Source organism: Amphibalanus amphitrite, unplaced genomic scaffold (genome assembly GCF_019059575.1).
Source record: "Amphibalanus amphitrite isolate SeventyFive unplaced genomic scaffold, NRLGWU_Aamphi_draft 000515F_arrow, whole genome shotgun sequence".
Taxonomy (NCBI): domain Eukaryota; kingdom Metazoa; phylum Arthropoda; class Thecostraca; order Balanomorpha; family Balanidae; genus Amphibalanus; species Amphibalanus amphitrite.
In genome coordinates, this window is record NW_024882009.1 from 87,209 (window position 1) to 110,962 (window position 23,754).

At 47.4% G+C, this 23,754-nt stretch overlaps 2 protein-coding genes across 6 annotated transcripts; one reads left to right on the plus strand and one right to left on the minus strand.

Moving 5' to 3' along the window:
- Positions 1-969: 969 nt before the first annotated feature.
- On the minus strand, positions 970-17,884 carry LOC122393090. Of its 5 annotated transcripts, XM_043388721.1 has the most exons (11): positions 17,802-17,821; positions 14,921-15,054; positions 14,119-14,276; positions 12,513-12,644; positions 12,447-12,474; positions 11,721-11,922; positions 11,036-11,172; positions 10,658-10,795; positions 6,216-6,368; positions 5,016-5,124; positions 970-3,396 (listed from the first exon to the last, which is right to left on the minus strand). In XM_043388721.1, exons 2-11 carry the CDS (start codon positions 14,961-14,963, stop codon positions 3,174-3,176), a joined length of 1,323 nt encoding a protein of 440 aa, XP_043244656.1. In that variant the 5' UTR covers positions 14,964-15,054; positions 17,802-17,821; the 3' UTR covers positions 970-3,173. The 5 variants fall into 5 exon arrangements, with proteins under 5 accessions (XP_043244656.1, XP_043244653.1, XP_043244655.1 ...); XM_043388718.1 differs by lacking the exons at positions 12,447-12,474; positions 17,802-17,821 and adding an exon at positions 17,829-17,884 and having other exon boundaries at positions 12,485-12,644; XM_043388720.1 differs by lacking the exons at positions 12,447-12,474; positions 17,802-17,821 and adding an exon at positions 17,824-17,848 and having other exon boundaries at positions 12,485-12,644.
- Positions 17,885-18,193: 309 nt separating this feature from the next.
- On the plus strand, positions 18,194-23,192 carry LOC122393091 (BTB/POZ domain-containing protein KCTD5-like). The gene is made up of 6 exons (XM_043388723.1): positions 18,194-18,302; positions 19,914-20,082; positions 20,581-20,762; positions 21,252-21,363; positions 22,251-22,379; positions 22,852-23,192. The coding sequence occupies exons 2-6, from the start codon at positions 19,939-19,941 to the stop codon at positions 22,879-22,881; spliced, it is 597 nt and encodes a 198-aa protein (XP_043244658.1). The 5' UTR covers positions 18,194-18,302; positions 19,914-19,938; the 3' UTR covers positions 22,882-23,192.
- Positions 23,193-23,754: the final 562 nt, after the last annotated feature.

Below are 23,754 nucleotides of genomic sequence, written 5' to 3' on the forward strand. Positions count from 1 at the left end.
ATGTGGCTAGGATAACTGCGCCGTTCCATTATCCTCAGCCGGCCGTGCCGAGACCGCAGCCGACCCGTCCCGCTCGCGTCCTGTCCCTCCAAGGTCACCGACCGGCCTATCTAGGTCAGTGTCGGGGACAAACAACTGCGCAGTTACGCCGGATGGAAGATACCAGACCGGCGGACGAGACGGTTCGTCAGTTTCGGCAGATGGCGGCTGGTGCACGCGAACAAATAACAGACCGTGTGCCATTGGGGGATGTGACGATACTCAGCAGTCAGCATGTTAGTGGGTATGGTTCATACTGCAAAACATCAGAACTGATTACTGGAGATAATACCCTGTTGTTGGACCTCTGTTACGTAAAATTTTCCGAACAACCAATGATGGAAACTGATAAAGGCGATATGATGTAAGCGAACGTAAACGAAGTCAACTATTGTCATCAACTGGCAACTTTCTCCAAAAATCGATCTCCGACGTTCAGCCTGTTCTGTTTGAGCCGGAACACTAGCATGACTTGCCGTGGCGTGGAACCAAGGGGCGCTGAGTGCCCTTGAGACTCGGACCTTCAGAGCCGTGCGGCGGTGTGGCAGCTGCCCTTCCGTCCTACCTCAACGTGCGTGCTAGAGGTTATGGTCAAGGCCCTAAATACAGTTATGGTTATCCACGCGTGTCTGAACTCCGATGACGATTTCCGGACTCTCACGACACGCTGCTACCCGGTATTGACGCTCGGTTTCCATGGAAACGTAAGCATAATTGGCAATGATGTCTAAGTTTCGTGAATACCGAGTGCCGCCAAGCCAATACGCGACGGGTTGTAGGGTTCCGTGATACAGCTCTTATAAGCACGGAACCTGGAAAGTGTGAACCCTTGAGCCTAGGAGAAGGCAATGAGAATGCTTATGCGAAGCATCTGGCTGTTTTCCCACCTCGACACAAAGTTGTCAATACCACATTCGGTACGTCTCGAAACATGGGTCATAATAATGTATATTTCGTATATTTGGACAATAGTGTATATTCGACAGACCCCGCACACACGCACACACTATCGTTTCGCAGTTCAGTTGGGTTATGAAAGACGGCCGAACTGCGAACACTCAGTTACACACACGCCAAACGCGGATAGAGGAAACAATGAACACAGGCTGAAGGAGCGCCGAAACAGCTAGAGGCGAGAAACGCGGCCTAGAAGAACGCGGAGTGTTCCCGTGCGCAAAAATGCTGACTGAAATCATTGAGAGGAGACCGAATTGTTCGAATTGTGAAATAATTACGACTTATGGGGCAAAGAAAGAAGCACAGACCAACAACACGTTTTGATACTTGGCATGCAATACATACACAAGGGGTCGTAACATATTGTTAATAAAAGTCAGCGGATACATTGGTTTCGCCCCGGGAAATAGACTGCCTCTTGGGGCGAGTTTGGCGATCTAGCGCCTGTGACAATACACACGATAAATTTAACGCGACATTCAGGTCCCAAGTCAAGTACACACTACATTGAATCACTGTTGGCGACACAATTAAATGTAGGGGAATTCAACCAGCGACAGACCTCCAAGCTAAACAAAGCAATCTTTCACGCTGGTTAATTTCCGTACTGGCGGGTGAATGTGTCCGAAATCTAGCTCACTCTAAAAGAACGTTTCGGGGTCGTTTGGCTCAGCACACAAGTCGTTTTCGGGCAGACCATACGTCTGAACTCTGAACCAAGCAGTGTTCGAAGAGCTCCTACCAACCGATACCTTCACTGCATAGCTAACAGTACGCAGTGGCATATTAATGTACACGAGCATGCATGCATACAGAAAACTCCCTCTACGCTTACGGAAAACAGGCGATAGAGCGAATGATATAGCGCGCAAAGTGCATCATGGATTCGCCCTAAGCCCTTTTATCACTCGCAGATCCGGCAGAAAACCCACGGCTCTGGCGAATAGCAGGATAGCACAGACGGCTCGAAGCAGACAGCGGAAATCCACAGTGGCACTCGCATCAAATGGGAGCCCCGGGGATCTTGAGCTAGCGACTCTAGATCCGCATGACTCTTAGAAGACAAGACATTTCACATAGAACACTCATACCGTGTGTTCGATGGCAATGATTCATTTCCTAGTACATAGAAGAAAATCACAGATACAACATCGCATCATAACATAACTAGAGCAAGACCGATATGGCAACACGGAAAAAATAGTCCCGCATGAATTCAAAACGCATTCTGGATTACTCCAAAAGATTCTGTGAAACGCCGCATAATGAGCACACGATTTGAAAAGAGACGCAGTGCACAGTCATGGTTAAACAAGAGTAATTTACGTAAATGAGGGTAATACTGAGGAAGGATGAAGCAGGATGTAACAGCAGATCCCGATGCTAGTGGGTACAACCGTTTTCTAAGCCGTGACCAATGACAACATGTAGAATGCTGCCACTAACACCGGATCTTCCCTCCTGCTTCTTTTGTGTGTTCTGGCTCATTGTAAGACCTACAGACTATCACGCTTCCAGGGAAAAGACAGACTAATATGGCATTGATAAGCTCACAGGACAGAACAAGAGGTGGAATAAATAACAGACTCAGTTATACGGCTTTGGGCGTCAACTCGGAACTATCCACACACATAAACAAACTCCGCGCAAAGTTATCGGGCCCCGCATGACTCTAGCAGGCTAGGCACACGCTACGAGAGGCCTTATAACCATCATAGCGATTGCGAATACACAAAAGTACACCGCCTAAATATCATAGACTCGATCGGACTGAACACACGGCTCAGGTGGGCTCAGGAAGTCATCCCACCAACATTGGTCCACTCACAGTGACTCGACAAGGGGAGAGCGCTAGTGACGCCCTGTGGGCTACAATCGGGGAAGACCCTTTCTTCATTCTCGGTTCTTTCATCGGAACAACCTCCTCCTCAGAAGCAGACAGATTTACTGTAATGAAGATCACTTCTGAATCCGTTGTGGCACTTCCCTAGGTCTTATATCGCTTCTCTGTCAGACCTATCCAAAACTGTCCGACCAATGATTCCACTCCTGTCCGGCCTAATCCTGTTCGACCAAATCCAATTCCGTCGAACATATCCCACTTCTCATCTGTGCTCCCGTACAACTCATCCCTCCAATATCCCGCCCGACCTCCTAGTCTCAGTCCTCCCTCCCAATCAATCCTCCTCATAATCCTCCACGAGCCCATAGCTCCTGCGCCGGGTCCTCCCGCGCGGTAGGATGGCGTCTGACTCTGCCCCGGCGGTAGCGCCTGCAGAGCCCGTGGCCCTTCGCGCGCCGCCCGGCCACATACTGACCAGCAGGCGACGACCGAACGATGGAGGCGCCGCCGCCTCGCCCGGCTGGCTGAAGTCGAAGTCGGCTATCTCCAGGTTGTAGCTGAAAAAGGAAAAGAGCGGGGAGGGATGAATGAATGTTTGTCGGCGAGTTCATAACTACCAGTATAGCGCCTTTTGGGGCGACTAACGGAGCGAGCGAGGGGGTGAGTCTTGCACGTGCGAAATTTCGAGGGGGTACCTCCAACTGACTTGTGCACGGCACCCTACTGACCGGTTTCTAGCGATGTGCCAAATTTGAGCACAATCGGCCCAGCCGTTCTCGAGATCTGGGAGCGGCACCCTGCACGTGCGCACGTGCAAAATGGGTCCCAACTGACTTGTGCACGGCACGCTACTAACTGGTCCCTAACCGTGTACCAAATTTGAGCGCAATCGGTCGAGCCGTTCTCGAGATCTGGAAACGACCCCTGCACGTGCGCACGTGCAGCAGCACCCCAACTCTGGCACATGGATATGCAGTGCCTAGTGGGTGCCTACCTACATGCCAACTTTCAGCGCAATCGGCCAAGTAGTTACCGAGATATTGCAACAATTACAAAACTGACACCTCTTCGTTTTGCACGTGGCACGTGCATAAGGGGTCACCCAAATGCATCGGGAATAGTCCAATACTTGGTAGAAGGAATGAAGCTACCCTACAAAAATTACCGCATGTAAATCGGTCAAGTGGTTGCTGAGATATAAGCCTCGCAAAAGCGTCCGCACGGCCGGCCGGCCGGCCGGCCGGCCGCTCATACTCAGAAATTTCCGTTAATCTAAGGAAAGACTACGCTCGCTTCGCTCGCTCCGTAATGATTACGGAGCGAGCGAAGCGAGCGGAGTCTTTCCTTAAATCAACGGAAATTTCTGAGTATGAGCGGCCGGCCGGCCGGCCGGCCGTGCGGACGCTTTTGCGAGGCTTATGTATATATCAGCAACCACTTGACCGATTTACACGCGGTAATTTTTGTAGGGTAGCTTCATTCCTTCTACCAAGTATTGGACTATTCCCGATGCATGTGGGTGACCCCTTATGCACGTGCCACGTGCAAAACGAAGAGGTGTCAGTTTTGTAATTGTTGCAATATCTCGGTAACTACTTGGCCAATTGCGCTGAAAGTTGGCATGTAGGTAGGCACCCACTAGGCACTGCATATCCATGTGCCAGAGATGGAGTGCTGCTGCACGTGCGCACGTGAAGGGGTCGTTTCCAGATCTCGAGAACGGCTGGGCCGATTGTGCTCAAATTTGGCACATCGCTAGAGACCGGCTAGTAAGGTGCCGTGCACAAGTCAGTTGGAGGTACATTCTCGAAATTTCGCACGTGCAAGGCCCACCCTCTCGCTCGCTCCGTTAGTCGCCCCAAAAGGCGTTATACTGGTTAAATAATATTTGAATGCCATCTTTTCACACTCAATCTCTGACAGCTTTGTACAGCGTCGCATTTCTGCAAGACGTCGAAAACATAGTTGTTATGATATAGCAAGCCATTCGCTCAAAGTACTTTGCTTCTTTGTAACCAACTCAATACTTCGTAGCTGTTCGTTTGGGGTGTATAATTCTATCAAACATATATAATAGATTGTCCTATCCACTCTTCGTCCTGTCCTGTTCTCGTTGCCTCAAGCCAGCATAACATTTGGACACGAAAGGGCGCGCGACAGAGTCCAATGTACTCACTCTCTGTTTGATTTGATCAGTTTGATTGATCCGAACAGGATGAAGGCGATGGCAGCCAGCGCGCAGCTCAGTGGTATGATGTAGTACGATAGTTGTGGACGGCGAACCGCTGCGGAAAAAAGAGACAGCGGAAACCTGGTCAACATAGACATTAACACAAGCACGCGCAGCTCAGTGGTATGATGTAGTACGATAGTTGTGGACGGCGAACCGCTGAGAAAGAGGATACAGGGTCAATGTAAACAAACACAGTGACACACACAAATATATAAACACGCGCACCTCAGCGGTATGATATAGTACGAGTACGATAGCACTGCGGGCGGACCGCTGCAAACGAGAGAATAACTATAACAAGGTCAGTCGTATGAGCACCATACACGGGACGGACATGGGGACACATACACAGACTCACATGTCACACATGGACACAGACACGCGCACTAAAAGTGACAAACACGCGCCATTGTGGTATAATGTAGCACGAAAGCTGTGGCCGGAGGACCGCTACAAACAGACAACCGACACTTGTCAGCATAAACACGGGTACACAATGACAAAAACACCGATACACCGTGTTTGTGTCATTTGTGTCACCGTTAAAAAGACTGTGTCAACAATCACATACGAACAAATACACGATTCGTCCGGTAAAAATGATATTCATGATTAACCTACGAAAAGACCGCTCACAAAACAGTAAGAAAACGTTCGAGCCTGGATAATCATATGGGACTTGTGGATGTAACATCAACCGGTGGCCGTGCAGCGCATGTTTCAGCCATTTGCAAGATGCATACGGGCAAAAGACAATCAAATACTGAAGATGCGCAATAAATCAATGTCAACTATGCAGTTTAATTATCGTGCCAGACTACAATAGCCAGTATCGTTATGTAAGTCTACAGAACCAGGGAGGGTCAACGCACTGGTGACTATGTAATGCATTGTCCAGTGACCGATCTTGGTAAATGGGCAGTCAAAAAAAAAAAAAAAAAATACACGAAACAAAAACAAAACAAAACTCAGTGACCACTAATGGGTTAGATGTCTATTACATACAAGGACAACTTCACAGTCATTATCGCTCGAGCCTCCAATATATCAAATCATGTCTCACTCATGTCACTCATGTATCATGTCTCGTCACACATAAATCAGTCATGTCTCATCATGTCACTAATTCTGCCCTCTATTTACCTGTGTAGACAGTAATGGCCACGGGCGTGACACGCCGGCTGACGGCGTTACTCAGCACGCTGACCGCCGTGTAGGTACCGTTATCCCGCAGGTAGCGCAGAATCGGTACCGTGCAGTCGTCGGTCGGAATCGGGTTCGAACACGTCTCGTTACCTGACGGTAGAGTCACAGAAACGTTAACCCGCGCCGGGCCGGTGCTCTGAGATTCCGCGCCGGGCCGGGGGTGTCTGAACACCCCTCCCCCCTTTCTAACTCGGCTCCTGGGCCACGTAGCGACACGCGGTAAGCGGCAATCGAAAGAACGTCCAAAATAAGGACGAAAACACTTCGGTAATTTTTTGGGTCAGGTCAAAGGTCAGGTCACCAGAGGTCACCAAAGGTAAAATGTTGGCTATTTCAACATTTTGGAAACTGCCAACGGCTATCTCGGGAACCGATAGAGCCACAGCGCCGCAGAAAAGCGCATTCGATAGCCCTTTTACAGACCTTTCTGAGTAATGTTCTCAGATTTGACGGTTTTGTCTCCAGAGGGCAAAAACTCCAAAAATAGCCGTTTTTACGAAAGACGTTTTTTCGGCAATAACTTTTGACTCAAAAGAGCCATGACATTACTTTTGCCACCATCGTGTTCCTCTCGTCGAGACGCGTCGAATGAACTATAATTTGACCTTGAAAGGTCAACTTGAAAATTTGACCTCAGGTCAAGGTCATGACCTGACCGGAAAAGGTCATGTTGCATATCCGTCGATCCGCAACGTCGAGCCGAACACATCTAAGGCGTTTTTAGCGCTCTAGCACGTCTCAATCAGAAGTTATTAGCGAAAAACTGTTAGATTCTGTTCGTGACCTGAGATGACCTCGGGGACATAACGAGGGGTCACAGTTGCCATTTTCCGGTTCAGTGTGTCCATTTTACCTACATCTCGATGTTTGAGAGTGTCTAGGGCCCTGATCGGCGGCCGGCTAGTACTCTTGCCCGCGCTCACATACGTGCACGTTACCCCGGCAACGGGCTATTGACCAATGAGAAGCGAGAAAAGTGTTACGTCACTGCGATTTTTCATATACCTGTGCCCCCCGGACGTGACGTAGTGTGCTCGCGCGCGTGCAGGGTCTCTGCGATCGAAAAAGAGCGCTAGCAGCGCGCCACTCGACGCCGCAATTGTCAAAAGCGGCGTGTTAGTATGCTTTATTATGAATGATGTGTGTAAAAGTGAGTTTTTATGTTGTTTATTTTGAGGAAATGGTTTGAATAAATTAAGTTATTTTTATTTCTGTTGGTTGGAGTTTTTATTCAAAAGATTTCGGTCTATACCATTGATATTTACTAAAAATACCTTCGCTTGAATAAATTGCAGATATTTGGCAACTGAAGTGTTAGGTAAGCCTAAATGATATGTAAAAAGGTAAGAGACACCCTGATTATCTTTTGTGAAACGAAAAAATATGAATTTTCCTTATAAGACTCGCTCAATATGCTACTCCGCGGTTTATGCCCCGAGGGTGTCCGAGAGTTCCCGTTAGTTTGTCGTTGGCGCTCGGCTCGCGCGCGAGCCGACGTCACCGCCTGTGACGTCGGCTCGCAAAATACGTCATACCCTGCACACAAAATAGCCGGCTGCCGAACAGCGCTTAGAATAGCGTTCGTGCAAAACAGACGCTTTTCAATTTTCTCCCATTGACTTATGGGGCATTCCACGATAGATCGTACCAGGCCCGTCACCCTCATCTCTCAGATTTGAATGAAAATTGGTACAAGGGGTAATCATAGGCTCCAAAAACACCTGCCAAAATATAAGACTTCTCAGATGAAAACTTTTTGAGTTATATTGCATAATATTTTCTTAACATCAGATTGTAAGGGTGAGTTTGATGAGCTATAACTCAAAAACGAGCTAAGCAAGCAACAAACGGTAAACAGCTTTTAACTATAACGATGAATCAAAGATAAACACAGTATTTTTAAAATTGGAAAGAAAGCCTTAACATATTGAAAAAAGTCGTAGTATTTTTTTAAATTGTCTATAATGGACCTTGGGACCAAATTTTTTGCCATTTTTATTTCTTCAAAATAAACCTCAGGTCCTTTAAAATCGACATGCAAAAAATTAGAAAGGTGTTCTTTCTATAAGTTCCTCAATTAAATGTATACAAAATGGGTTTCCGGGGAGTCGGTACGACCCCAGCTCGCCGTTTCGCCTCTAATGGAGCTAGAACCTTGCGGAAAAAACGAGCATGTGCGCCGTTACAAGATCCATCGAATAATACCACATTTTATGGTCTCGGGTTCATTGGTGACCCCTGAGGTCATTTCAAGTGACCCAAATTACGGGTCCGGTTTTTATAGATAACTTCGCAACAAATGGTCGCAGAGCCGCGATTTTAGCATCTTTGTGTTTGCCTAGCTCCGGCGCGTCGAATGGTATACTGTTTGTTCTGGTGAAGTCAGCTTAAGTCGCTGACCTCGGGTCAGCACACTGCCGTGTATTTGGCTCCGCTCCCCGACCGGGCGGCCCAGCCGGCAGCCAGCCCCCGGGCATCACGTGACCGCCCGAGTCCGCGGCAAAGCCAACCAGCGCGGCGCGGCGCTGGACAAACAGCGCCGTCACAGAGATGGTTAACAGTCGAGTCAGGCCACGAAGCTGAGTGAATGAGAGCATATTGCACATCATTCGATTCGCAAGGTCTTCCCGAGTCCATTGGTAGCTTTCCCGTTTCTCTAGCTCAGTTTGATCGGAGTTATTGACGAAAAACTCTTATGACCCTAGTGACGTACGAATGACGTCACGCAAGATCAACAATGCAAAAGTGAGGCAAAAATGACTTCAACTGAACTCTCAGTAACCAGTGATGTCACTAGGCAGCTTTACCACACCATTTGTAGGCTCTCTTCCGAAATCACAATTCGAGACCATTACGGTGACGCAAAATAAGTACATTTATAGAAAGAACACCTTCCTAATTTTTTGCATACTACTTAAAAATGATCCAAAAATGTTTTTAAGTAAATAAAATTCGAAAAAGTTTGGTCCCAAAGGCATAAAAATGCAAATGAAAGGAAACTCAAGGTGTTATATATCAAAAATAGTATATATTTCAAAATTTTAAAAATGCATATTATTCTTTGTTTCAATGCAAGTTCAATGCCGTATAGCATTTGGCATTTGGATTATCCGTCTTAGAGTTACAGCCCGCCAAACTTGGGGCTGCAACGCAAGATCCAAAACATGTTATACACTATAACTCAAAAACCACTCATCTGATAAGCCTGGAATTGTTACAGGAGGATTCAGAGCCCCTGATTACCCCTTAGACCAATTATCGCTAAAATCCGAGAGATGAGGGTGTCAAATTGGAAAAAAGTGGTACGATCTATCGTGGAATGCCCCTTATATTAATGGAGAGGTCGCAAAATTGACCTGACCTTATGTCACCGATATCAAAATTCCGAGATATACATTTTATAGATAATTTTGTTCTAATCAATCGCTGAAAGTTTCAAGGCAATCGATCAATCGGTGTAGCTATGACGAGCATTCTTACTTTTTCTGAGGTGAGGTCCAAGTCGTGACCTGGTGACCTGACCTAAGGTGACCTGGGTCTCAAATTTTCACAACATATGCGGAAAAGATGCACGAACAGGTGTGCCAAAAACGGCGGAGCGTTTTTGAGATATCTGCGAAAAACCGCAGGGGGGGGGTGTTCAAACACCCCCCCCCCCCGGCGCGGCGCGGGTTAAGAACCTAACGGCATTCAGAAGAGAATGGCTTTATTAGAGTAAAACAGTGAACAGAACGATGTCAGAACAGGCCAGTGGAGAAAAACGACGCACAAAAAAGCGCCGAGCAGTAACATATTTAATACAGCTAGAACGGTGTCTGAGGCAGCGAAACAGAAAAGTTAGCGTAACAGAGTGATGTCAGCGAGACCAAATTCCGACTACATACTAACATCCATTATAACAACACATCACCACACGAATTCCGAAGAAGGTTATGAACAAAACAGTTACTATATGGTAACGCCTACCAAATAAACACTAAAGTGCCAAGTCGGCCAAAAAGCGAGAGATGGGTTCGAATCGGATCTCTTATTAATGTTCACAACATCTCATGTGTCAAGCATAGACCTCTGTCTGGTCTTTGTGCCAAGAAATCGGAACTGGTTTGACAAGACATTCGATCGCTGTTATCACTAATAGACGAGCTGCAGACCCCTTATGTTATGACGTCGCAGACTACACAGACCCACCTGTGACGTTATATCTGCCGGTGTAGACTTCCATGCAGTACTCCCAAGGCCCAGTGTGTTAGACCCCTTTGTTACGTCACACCGACCCACCTGTGACGTTGTATCTGCCGGTGTAGAGAGCCACGCAGTACAGACAACTCCCAAGGCCCTGTACCGTTACAGCTGGCCCCCTTATGACGTCAGAAACCCACCTGTGACGTTGTATCGGCCGGTGTAGACAGCCACGCAGTACTCCCAAGGCCCTGTACCGTTACAATGAACGGTCAGGTTCAGAAGTTCGCCGTGTTTCAGCCAGTTGTTACCGGAGACATTCACCAAAGTGATGGGCGCTGGAACACGTGACCAAAGGTCAGAGGTCGGACGGTGAATCACGTGACAAAGGGAAATTGTATGTTGGTGTTTTGACAGCAAATACGTAACCACAGAAATCAAGTTTTCCGTAAAACACGATATATTCTGTGAGACACGTGCCAAGAACCCCTCTTACAAATTGAGAACAAAACATTATTCAACCAGAATATATTATCAAAGAAACACAATGCTCCCCTGACTCCCCCTCCCTAACGTACCATCCACATTGAATGTGAGCTCAAAGAGCCCCCATTTAGTGGTGGCGTCCCCGGCGCGGGCCTGCTCTGTGCTGAGGTTGAAGTGCGCCACTGCGATACAGCGCACAAAGTTCTCACCGACCCGCGTCATGTTGTACCTGAGGGATAGCACATCAGGATTATAATACACATAAAAAGATCAAATACAATGACTCATGTTTCAGATCCGGCTCTTATTCACAAAAAAAGAACCGAGGTAAAAAGAATCATGAAACCAAGAAAATTTAAAAAAGGATATTACGGGATATACAGCATTAACCTTCAAAAATGTGTCAACACTATAGATCAATTGTGACGTTGTGGCTTCGTAAGATATATCGCAGATATTATTCAGACTGGTCAGACGCAGCTACCGCACCCCATCGCACACTCTTGGTACATTGTCCCGCTGCGTGTGCGCTCCCTCCCAGCACACTCATATTCTCTCAAACCGCGCGTATCTCCCTCCGATTCCGACAGTCCTCCTTCTCATCTCACCACCTTCCCTCCCAACACCCCATTCCATCCCTTCCTCCCATCCTACCACGTTCCCTTTTTCCTATAGCGTTAAATTTTAAAAATCATTCCCATCCTTCCAACTCCCTCCCCGCTCCACAAATCCCAGCCATCCTCCCTCTCCCTTTCCCTCATCCTCTCCCTAACTCACCCCAGCGTGGGGTCGGCGAACGGTCCCAGGTTGATCTTATCGTTGACGCTCCAGAAGTACTCCACCTTGGTGGCTGACTCAATGAAATGGTGAGGGTCGTGGAAATTGACACTGAGCAGAGTTTCGTTCATCATGCTGACGTGGCCGGGCTCGCGCGGAGTGACACCCGGCTGGGAGAGCTCGATGCCGCCGTTCAGGTATACTGGGGGCACGGGTAGATAGCAGGTACAATACACTGCCGGTGAAGTATAGGTAGAGGTACTGGAAGAAGTACAATGCAGGTAGAGCGCTTGCTGTTAGGGCTAAGCCGTGGCGAGGAACGAGGCATACGCCGTGTGTCTATCGCTCCTATACGCTTGGTAGCAATAAAACACTAAAATTGTGTACATCTGCACCGCAATATATAAGAGTATGGGTAACGTTCATCCCCGATACCACTTGACATCCCTCCAGCATCGGACACGTCTCGATGAATTATGACACAAATGCTTCAACTGGCTAAACACGTCTAGCCGTCGCGACAAAGAAGACGTCAAAGCTTTACAAACGCTGTTATTAAGGCCGGCTCTCACCTATGATGCTATGAAGGCGACTCCCCTGCGTGGTTCTCACCTGTAATACTGTACAGCGTCGACTCCTCCTTGTCTTACCTGCGATACTGTACAGCGTCGACTGCGCCATCTCTTACCTGTAATACTGTACAGCGTCGACTCCTTCTTCTCTCACCTGTGATACTGTACAGCGTCGACTCCTCCTTCTCTTACCTGTGATACTGTACAGCGTCGACTCCTCTCCGATGACCCGATCGGGCAGGATGAGTCGCGGCTCCTTCACTCTCACAGTCATTGTGTAGTAGCCGCCGAACCTGTCGTTGCCGTCGAACCGCAGCATCATCGTGGCAGTCAGAGACGATGTCGGATCCGACTGTGGGCAGAGGGGGAGGGGACGTGGGTAGAGGGGTGGAGTTGTCGTTTTCGGTCCTGGTTCCGGAGAATTAAAATCTGCCCGGAGAACCCGTCAGTTTGTATCTAAAACCAACAGCAAAACCATGTGCTTTGCCTACTAGATGTGATAATGATAACATGTGCTATTACTATACCCACATTTTGGTGAAATAATAGCAGTTTTTCATCATAAAGGCTGGCAGCTTTAGAAGATTCCATGTGCCGAAGTATACATTTGTAAAGGAGAACGAAATCTTTTGGCCCCTACTGGGACCAGAAAAGGGTCTTATTTCCGACATTGGCGCCGTAGGTAGAGGGGTGTGGTCGGGTCAGGGGTTCAGAGACCCGGCTGGGTCGGCTGGGGAGGGTTTAGGGGTCATCGGGTCGAATCATGGGATCTGTCTTCAACAGAGCGTGCTGAATGAGCTTATGGGAGCGTGGGTTGGTTGAATGGTATGGAATCAGTTCGGATGGAAGGTTACCCAATTCACGAAAAAATGTGACATGTTTTAGCGATGTGCACGGGGTCGATGGAAGTCTTTCATGTGGAGACGTATCCCGCTGCATGGATATCGCATACAGATATAACACCTTGTAAGTGACTACAGTTTGTGAATAGTGTTGCGAGCTCAGCAACGTAATGTAAATGTAAATGTCTTTGATGTAATGAATATCACTTCAGGAACGATAACGACCTCTGCTGACCTAAATATCGACGTGCTATGACGCATGCACTGCCATATGGTCGAAACTCGAAAGGTCACCGGGGCTTTGCTGCTGCAGAAGGGTACACTGCAGGTTGTAGAGTGGTTGCAACCGCCTACCCCCCCCCCCCCCCCCATTCTAAGAGGCGGACAGTTGCCGACCTGAGCGCAAGCATCCACCACAGTCCCCTTCCCTTCGCCCCCTCCCCCTTAGTAGACAGTTGCTGACCGAAACACAAGCGTCTGCCATGACAACCCTCCGCAGATTCCCTCCCCCCAGTTTATAGTTGCTAGCCGGAGCACAACCCTCCCCTCCCCACAGTAGGTAGGCGTTGCTAGCCGGGGCGCACCCCTTACCCCTCCTGCTCAGTTGACATGTACCAGCTGGCAGTGACTTCACTGCAGACTGGCTGGAGCCGCAGCACTGTGTTTATACTTTTTTTAACATGAGCCGTTAACGAGTACACAAATACAACATGAACTTTTCAGCAGAACAGCTGGGTTGCAACATTAGGGAACACTGGACGTACTTTCAGTACATTGTTCGGCCAAGTCAGCGGACAGCGACAATATTCAGCATTACCAACGCAATAACAGACGTCGACGTGATCTAATCTTGTTCTCACGTATCGTCGTTTATTACCGGAGCTGTAACCAAAAACGACAATATACATTTACAATCGTTGCTCCAGTGACTGTCCTATCTGCAAGGCGTTGTCTCTGGCCCTAACCTGCTGTAGTGTTCCCTACCTTATTGTAGTGTCTCGGCGATGCGTTGTCGGACCACTCGTAGACCAGCTCGTCGGGCCGGTCGTCGTCAGGATCCAGCAGCACCGTGGCCGTGAACATGATGGGCGCGCCCACCACCGCCGGACCGTCGTTGGTCAGGTCCACGCGCGCCGCCGCCGCTGCAGCATCGGTCAGCGGAGGGGCGGCGGTCAGAATAGAATACACACTACAGAGAAAATGTTCAGCAGCCACGGAACAGAGAGCTATCACTCAGAATAGACACAGAACAGAGAGCAATATAATTGGTCAGAATAGACCCAGACAGAACGACATTGGTCAGAATAGACTCAGAACAGAGAGCCATTGGTCAGTGTCAGAGAAGCAAGAGACAGACACAGAACAAATGACACTGATCAACATCAGACAGGGCTCATCTTCTATTTCTCATTCTCTTCCTGATTCATATACCTCTCTTTTCAGTCTTTTCCCCACTCTCTTTCCATCTTCCATATCTCATCATCTATCTCAATCCTCAATATCTATGTCTCTATTCTGATTCCGCTATCTCTCTCCTCCCCCTCTCTCTCTTTCTCTCTCCCTCTCACTCCCTATCACCCTCTTTCTCTCTTTCTATCCCTTCCTTTCCTCTCTTCCCCTGTCTCTCTTCCTCTCTTTTGCTCCTTTCCTCCACCTTTTCACCTCTTCCTCCCTTTGCACCTTCTGTTTTTTAGAGCACACATAAGTGTGTCAGCAAGCATGTCAATACAATACACATACAAGTAAGTATGCAGCCAGACAACAACATATTGGTGTGCATTCTTACCAATGGCAGGAATGATGAGGATGTAAACCAGTCCCATCAGCATCTTGTCAGCAGGAGAGTGGTTGTGTTGGTGCTTCCAGTTAGAGCATCTTTATTCTCAAATAACAAAATCAGAGTCAGACTAGGGAAACACCCTGGAATGTAAAATATGGAGATAATAATAATTATACACATGCGAGCATCAAAACATGACATTATCACATTCATAGAACATAGTGTAATGGTTGAGCACTAAAAGGCAGGGCTCTAACATTTTTCATTGCTGCTTTACAGGCTTGTACACATTTTTCATTGCTGCTTTGCAGGCTTGTACATTGAAGACAATGACAAAGGATATTCATAGCAGCCATAAAACAGCAGAAATGGAAAAAAGGAAAAAGAAATGGATGACAAAAAGTGTAATGAAAGACATTCTTGACAAGGAAGAAGCCTGGAAAAGATACAGAAAGAAGAATAACCCAAAATGGTTTAGAATATACAAAGAAAAAAGAAATAATGCAACCAAGAGTGTACGAGAGGCGAAATACCAGTACGAGCTGGAATTGTCCAGAGAGGTAAAACTGAATCCAAAGGCTTTCTACGCATATGCTCGAAATAAAACAACCATAAAGGAACAAGTCACCACAGTCAAGGATGACCAAGGGTTTCTTTCAAACACACCTGAAGAGACCTGTGAAATAATGAATCAAAGTTTTGAGAAGGTTTTTGTCAAGACTGACAATGTGCCTCCAGACTTACCAGCTTTCAATGGGGATAAACTCTCATCCATGATCCATCAGCATCACCAAAGCTGAGGTGCAAAAGCTACTCTCCGAACTCAAACCATCTGCACCTGGCCCTGACAGAATCCACCCAGTTTTACTCAAGAATTGTGCAACCAATGTCAGCAAGCCTCTGACAATGATTTTCCAGGAATCACTGAGTACAGGAAGCATCCCAAGTGACTGGAAAAAGGCAAATGTAACTCCGATATATAAGAAGGGCTGCCGTTCGGATCCACTCAACTACAGACCGATCAGCCTTACATCAGTAGTTTGCAAGGTTTTGGAGAGACTTGTGAAAGGCCACCTGGTTTCCCACTTGGAAAGTTTCAATTTCTTCTGTAAGGAGCAACATGGATTTCGGTCTGGCAAATCATGCACAACCCAGCTTCTGGAGTACTTGTATGAGGTTCAAAATGCTCTTGATGAAGGTGACGCAGTAGATGCCATCTACCTAGACTGCTGTAAAGCTTTTGACACAGTTCCACATAATCACCTGATAACGAAACTCAAGGCTGCAGGAATCGATGGCCCACTACTTCTCTGGATAAAGTCATTCTTAACAGACCGAGAGCAGAGAGTGACCATAAGAGGAAGTTTCTCAAGCTGGAGAAAAGTCTGGAGTGGTGTTCCACAGGGCAGCGTATTGGGGCCAATCCTCTTCCTTGTCTACATTAATGACCTGCTTGATGAAGTTCACTCAGAGGGCAAGCTCTTCGCAGATGATGCCAAGATTTACAGGCGTATGAGAGGCAATGAGGATCAGCAGCAACTCCAAGCAGACCTGGATAAACTACAAGAGTGGAGCAACAGGTGGTTACTCAAGTTCAATCAGGAGAAATGCAAGGTCATGAACTTCGGTAGCAGAAATCCCAACTGCAGCTACAGCATGGGAGGAGTTCAACTGGCTCACTCTGAACAAGAAAAGGACCTTGGAGTTCTGATTTCAACAGATCTCAAGCCCTCAGCACAAGTTGCCAAAGCTGCGTCCTCAGCAAACTCCATGTTGGGCCGTATAAGGAGCACTTTCACATGCCTCAATGACAAGATCCTTCCACCACTATACAAGGCGCTGGTTCGACCCAGGATGGAGTTTGCGATCCAGACATGGTCACCCTATCTCAAAAAAGACATTCAAAAGCTCGAAAAGGTGCAGAGGAGAGCGACAAAGCTGGTTCCCTCACTTAGAAATTTACCATATGAAGACCGACTTAGTGCTCTTGGGCTGACAACGTTAGAGCAGCGAAGAACGCGCGGAGATATGCTTCAAACTTTCAAGATCCTGAAAGGTCTGGACAGAGTTGAGGTTGACAGCACATTCCTCAAGCTGGATGACAGGTACCTGGGAACTAGAGGACACCAGATGAAGCTCGTCAAACCAAGACATCGAACACTAAAGCGCAACAAGTTCTTTTCAGCAAGAGTGGTCGACATGTGGAACGGTTTACCAGAACATGTGGTATCCAGCGACAACATCAACCAGTTCAAGAGAAGATATGACCAACATGTCGCAGAACAAATGACGAGAGGGGGTAGCCACTACAAGCATCCTTAGTTTGCTCCCTTACCCCCGTATCCTATCTCTTCGGTAAGCATCTCTTCGGTAAGCAGATCGGCCAAACTAGATATCAGGGTTGGGGTGACTTTCGCCAAATCTGAGACCATATTCCTGTTTTGATCAAGCGTTTTCAGTAAAAAAGCAGAAGACAGCATCTGCTCTTAGTTCTGCATGCTATTTAGAAGGTAGTTCGGTACCTTTGCAATGTAAGGCCTGTGTGCATGCAAACCACAATGGATTGTTTCAGGCAAGCTAAAAAATAAATGCACCCGATACATATTTCCGGTGTGGACTTTACTTTCAAAATATGTAGGTACTTAAAGCGACATCGAGAGTAGGAGCTGGAGGATGTGGGAGAAGATATTCAAAGACAGAGTCGGACTCGGAGTCAGAGTCACCAAAAAGTCCATGGAATGCTGATGCTGATTGCTGATGCGCGGCCCTGAGAGGTTTGGTATCAACTTGACATGTCTAATCATGATACTAAAGCAAAGTAATTGTAAGCCTTGTTAGCTTAGTAAGTGTTAAGCTCCACTGCCGATAATATTAACAAATTAAGCACCGCCTGCACCCAGCCCCAGCACCCTACACAAACGGCGAAACACAATCGTTGAAAAAAATGTGAACGGGGCGAAATTTGTGTGCGCATATTTGCACACAGCTGCGCCATATTCGATCATCTGGTAGCACCTTACGAGGGGATAAACGTTATCATGCTAAGTGTGCACTTAACTTTAAAATATTTTTATTTAAAAAGTTTTTGTTTTGTGAAAGCTAAATGGATTTCTTTGAGGTTGAATTATTATAATAAAGAGAAAACAAAAAGTAGAGCGAATTGGGAAAATCATAGTTTAAAAGAATGTTTATTTTCAAATGGTTTTCCTTTTGGAACAAAAATTATTTATTTTATTGCTACCATATTCTTTCTAACATGCAAATTTTACCCTGTGTGAGCTAACCTTTATTATTTGTGAGATATTTTGTGACGAGATAATTTAATATTTATTATTCATATTATTTGGATAACGCCCGCTTCATTAGTTTTTTGGGGTGCATCACCAAAGTAAGATTGCTTACTCTGCTTCAAGTTTCTTTTTATCACTACAACAGAGCACCTTAATTTGCAGGCTTTATTATTTGTGTATCACGAAAGATGTTCAGTTCAATGATTTGGATTTCATTAATTTCTCAGTTTGAGCTGTCTTGGAGTTATCTGAAGACCTTCAGCCCTGCGTTCGACATCTGGAAAATGAGGGATAATTATCCGGGATCACCAGTATTTGTTGTTTACATTTATTGCGGCTTTAGGGCATGCCGACTGCGAAGGTCATTTTGCGCCCATAGCGGGACCACCAGTAATAATTTGGTATTGCAGGGACCCATAATGCAAAGGTGGCTTGCATGTTGATGAGGCGCACCAGCCCAAGTTCAAAATCTGCACCAACCCTTCAAACAGAGCAGGAAAATCGGCACCAAAGCAGGCTGGGTAAAAAGAAAAATTGCACTGAACCCAAAAATGACCGACTGCCGCACACTCATTTAGACCCGAGAGCACACTGCTGACTGCACAACGTCAAAGCTCCAGCAACGTTTTTCAATTTTCCTCATATCTCGCCTGGTCCGTTATGTCCATCACTGAGCCAAACCCGCATTGCGCTTCACTAAATCCGCACCACACCAAGCCAAATCGGCACCGCACCCAGCCTAATCCGCACCAGCTGAACAAGCCAGCACCAACGAGAACTCATTGAAATTGCCATGCTTTGCAGACTGGTCTTATTGTCTTACGCCAAGTCTTATTGACATCAATTAGCCATCATCACCAAGTGTACAGCGATTTAGATACTTCCAAGCCCCAAAATTACTTAAAAATTGTAATCATAGTTTTCGCCCTCCATCTGCAGGAACGGGATGTTGAGATTCCAAAGCATGGCAATCTCAGTAAGAAGTCATCAGTTCAGGGGCATTTAGAATGATTTCAGCCTGTGTTGGTGTTTGGAGTGGTGTGGACCAACTGGTATTCTCACCTGGTATAACCTACGCTTTGGATTTCGCTTGCAGTTTTGGGCCAGACCTGAAATCTTTGTCAATTCTGCTGCCTTGCTTTGCCATATTGTTGAATGTATGGCCTTTTGCCATAGCTACTTTATCAGGGGCAGATCCAGGAAAACTCCAAGGGAAGGTCATGAATCGAAGTGGTGCCCCTACCTATACCTAAATTTAAAAACTCAACAGATTTGGGCCACTTAATTTTGGTGGTGTCCTGTTTTCAGTTTTTTTTTTTTTTTTGGCCATTGTGCCCTGGCAGGACTGTGGTACCCCTGCAGCTAGGCCGCAGGCGTCCCTGATAGGTTTGTGGTGCCCCTGGAAGGACTGTGGTGCCCCTGACAAGCCTGAAGTGCTAACGACAGGCCCGTGGTGCCCCTGACAGACCCATGGTGCTCCTGCAAGGCTGGTGGTGCCCCTGGCAGGCCGGTGAAGTAACTGAAACACATGCCATGAACAATGGGAATATTATGAACTGAGTTACATTTCAATTGAATTTGAACTGAGTTACAATGAATTACCCATGGTACATTTTATGAACTGAGTTAGGGTATATTATTTCACCATCAAAGACTTTATAATGTATAAGTGAATATGCATGGACACGAGTGTAATTCTCTTTTCGCAGAAGGGTGTCTAAGAAGCATCAAACCATGTCGGACCAAAGAGGACAAGAATGGATCAAGCTGAACGTTGGAGGGACCCAGTTCATGACGACTCGCACGACTTTGTGTCAGGACGAGAAGTCGTTTCTCTACCGACTCTGCCAGAGCAACATGGAGCTGACAACTGCTAAGGCGAGTACACTCTATTGGTGATCATTGTTATCTTTTCTGAAGGCATTTATGCATATCTTTGCTCTTAAAGCCTTTTCAGTAAGATGCAACTCATTGTAGTGGCAACTCATTGTCATAACGGTCCCAGTGGCCTGGGACCGTTGTGAAGGATAGATAAAACTGGTTTCACAAGTTAGAGCCTTAATAGCTGGATCGGAAATTATCGATTATCCACACGGTGTAATTTAGGGTCTAAAATTGATCGTCCCGTCCAAATGTTTATTTTGGCCTGTACGGTAACCATTGTCATGAATATCCTTAGGCTGATCGCTCCATCGGGAGTAAATCGTGAGGTCGAAGAAACATGGAAACTTAGTCGTCAAACTGTCTAGCACATTGCAGTTGTCAGAATGCACTGTCGGCCCCCGGACATTGTTTGATGTTTGGTTAGAAGCAGATAGACTCCTATGAGAAACCCTCGCTAAACATTGACCTGACCTGCCCTGGCCCTTTCGCTAGGACGAGCACGGGGCCTACCTGATCGACCGAGACCCGCAGTACTTTGGGCCCGTGCTCAACTATCTGCGCCACGGTAAGCTGGTGCTGGATAAGAACATGGCTGAGGAGGGTGTACTGGAGGAAGCAGAGTTCTACAACATCACCGGGCTCATCCACCTAGTCAAGGACCGCATCACAAGGAGGTGAGGATGCTGTAGACGATGTAGCTCTGCTAGCTGACCGCCGGTGGAAAGTGCTCTGTGTGTATACGGGCTGGGTCTTTTAGTGACGATGTCGAAATCCACTGCGGGCGGAACTGTAGAATGAATGCCATTATTGCCCCATCATTTGATCGAAGTGACGAATTATTCCATGGCTCAGCCCGGTCACAAGCCGGCGACACTTTTTTCCAGCTTCTTTCCTTTCTAATGGTTAGAATATATCACGAATTAGAAGCTGCTGTTGACGCGCCCTAAAACTACGAGAAAGTTGTCGCTAGAGGGTCATTCCACTAATCGAACTGTCAACTTGTAAGTCGTGCATAACGTAATGCTTGGTAAGTCTGTATAACAACTTACTCGAATATAGCTCAGCTATTCTCATGTGGTACTGGGCGTATATCACTGCCCCTTCTCTCTGGCTTTTAGAACGTTATCTCACCCCATCCTTCTCCCTTCCCGCGTGACCTGCAGAGACTCCGGTGTCAGCGGTTCACGGAAACACGTATACCGAGTGATGCAGTTCCATGAGGATGAGCTAACATCGCTAATGTCATCGATGAGCGACGGATGGAAATTTGAACAGGTGAGAGCGGCGAGTGGGGAGGAATGTTTGATGAGAGGATGATTAGAGGAAAGGACACTAGTCAGAGGATGGTTTAGTGTGGGAGGACGTTGATCAGGGGATGGTTTAGTGCGGGAGAACAATGGTCAGGGGATTATTAAGTGAGGGAGCACTGATCACGGGATGGTTTAGTGCGGGAGGACACTGATCAGGGGATGGTTAGTGAGACAGAACACTGGTCAGGGGATGGTTTTTTGAGAGAGGACGTTGATCAGGGGATGGTTTAGTGAGGGAGGTTGCTGATCAGGGGATGGTTTAGTGATAGAGGACGTTGATCAGGGGATGGTTTAGTGAGGGAGGACGTTGATCAGGGGATGGTTTAGTGAGGGAGGACGCTGATCAGGGGATGGTTTAATGAGGGAGGACACTGGTCAGGGGATGGTTTAGTGAGGGAGGACACTGGTCAGGGGAATATGGTTTAGTGAGGAAGGGCACTGGTCAGGGGATGGTTTAGTGAGGGAGGACACTGGTCAGGGGATGGTTTAGTGAGGGAGGACACTGGTCGTGCTCAAGGGCCAGCTTAATGTGGAGGATGGTGTTATAGGCTGAGGACGTAAGCCCGGCAGGACAGACTTGTGAAAGGATGGGTTAGCCAGAATGAGCGACTGGTGCTAACAAGTGATTCTTCTCTAGAGATTCATGCAAATGTGGATTTTTATATTGCGAATTATTATTCAACTCTCGTTGACTGCAGGTGGGAGTGGCTGCTGTTAGGGACTCACAATGTAAGTACCTTAAACTGGCACCATCCACTGACCTTTCTGTTCTGTCCGTGAAAGCCGCGGGCTCGGGGAAGAGGTTCCTCTCCCTACCTCTAACCTCGAACTCCCCGATTTACCGTGTTGCAGCTGATCAACGTGGGCAGCCAGTACAACTACGGTAACAACGACCAGTCCGAGTTTCTGTGCGTGGTCTCACGCGAGTGCGCCACCTGCGACAACCACAGCAACGGCCACGAGCCCTCAGACAAGGCCAAGGTAGCGACGCGGGTTCGATCCCCACCGGGGGAGGTTTCGAGGGTTTTAGGATTCTTGATAGCGACTTTTCTTTCTTGTTAACTATTTTTAAGTTTTAGATTTACATAAGTTACATTGGTCATTGGATAACTTACACGCGTCCTCGATGAATGTTAGAAAATGCAGTTTGGGGTGATTTTGCCGGTAGTACTACTTTCGTGCAAAGACGCTCTCGCAGGTAGTAATCGTTTGCGTTTGTGATTTCCCTGATTAGTTCGCTCTAAAAAAAATCGTGAACTTAGAGTGACAGCGGATTATTGATTGAAACTTGAATCTATTGGCCTTTTGAATATTACTACACCCTTCGATGTTCGATATTCTGGCGATATTTAGCTGCAGTTTTGTGTTTAGTTTAGGGTCGCCTCCACAGCCCCTCCCCCAGGTCATAACGCACCCTCCCTGTCCGCCGCCTGACTTTACCTTTTCCCCGCAGATGCTGCTTCAGAAGGCCAGTCGAATGTGATTGGTCAGGTGCCTTATGACGTCACAAGTTCGGTCGCATGACGTCACAAACACCTGGGACCGAGCCGCCCGGCCGGCGCCACGGCTTTGGTGTGACGTCACTCAATAACACAGGACCACGCTGTGAGGTATGACGTCACCAATAACATAGAGCCACGCGTTGAAGTATGACGTCACCAATAACGCTGCAACACGGTGTAAGTTATGACGTCACACTCTTCGGACCACACCGTGTAGCGTGGCACCGCGACGAACTATTTCAAAGACGTGGCGCGCATTTTCGAGGCTTCCAAGGGGGCGGACATTTTGTTCCGAGCTTACTGTGCGCCGTCGGACGCTAGTTTGTACGATTTTGTACTGTTTTTGATGTATTGTGCCGCGCCGGCTGGCCGTGACGGCCTTTTCAGTGTTATAAGACAGACCTTTGTGGTGGTGTAACGGGTCCCGGTGCCTGAAGACGGACTTGCGGGGCCACGCGGGGTGGGGGGACACCTCACCGCCCTCCGCGCCGTGCCTGCTGCGGGCGGACAGCGGCGTGGTGCACGTGTTTTCACGTGGTTCGGTACGTGGCGGCGCCGCGTAGTCAGTCAACCCGTGGTAGTTTTTTGCCACGCAGTGTGGCCAAATTGGTGATGTTGCGGGGAAAGTCACGCCCAATGAAAAGTATAATGACATCCTCAGAAATTTTAAAATTACATCATCACAACGTTTTTGTTGTGAAAGCATACCTAGTGAAGGAATAAAGACTAAAAATGTTCCAATGTACGATTCGCACCGTCATACTCGTACTGTCGCGCTTGCAATGTTTTTTTTTTACATCTTTGATGCCAGTATTTTTTTTTTTTTACTTTCCGCCAGAGCTTGACGTCAGGTA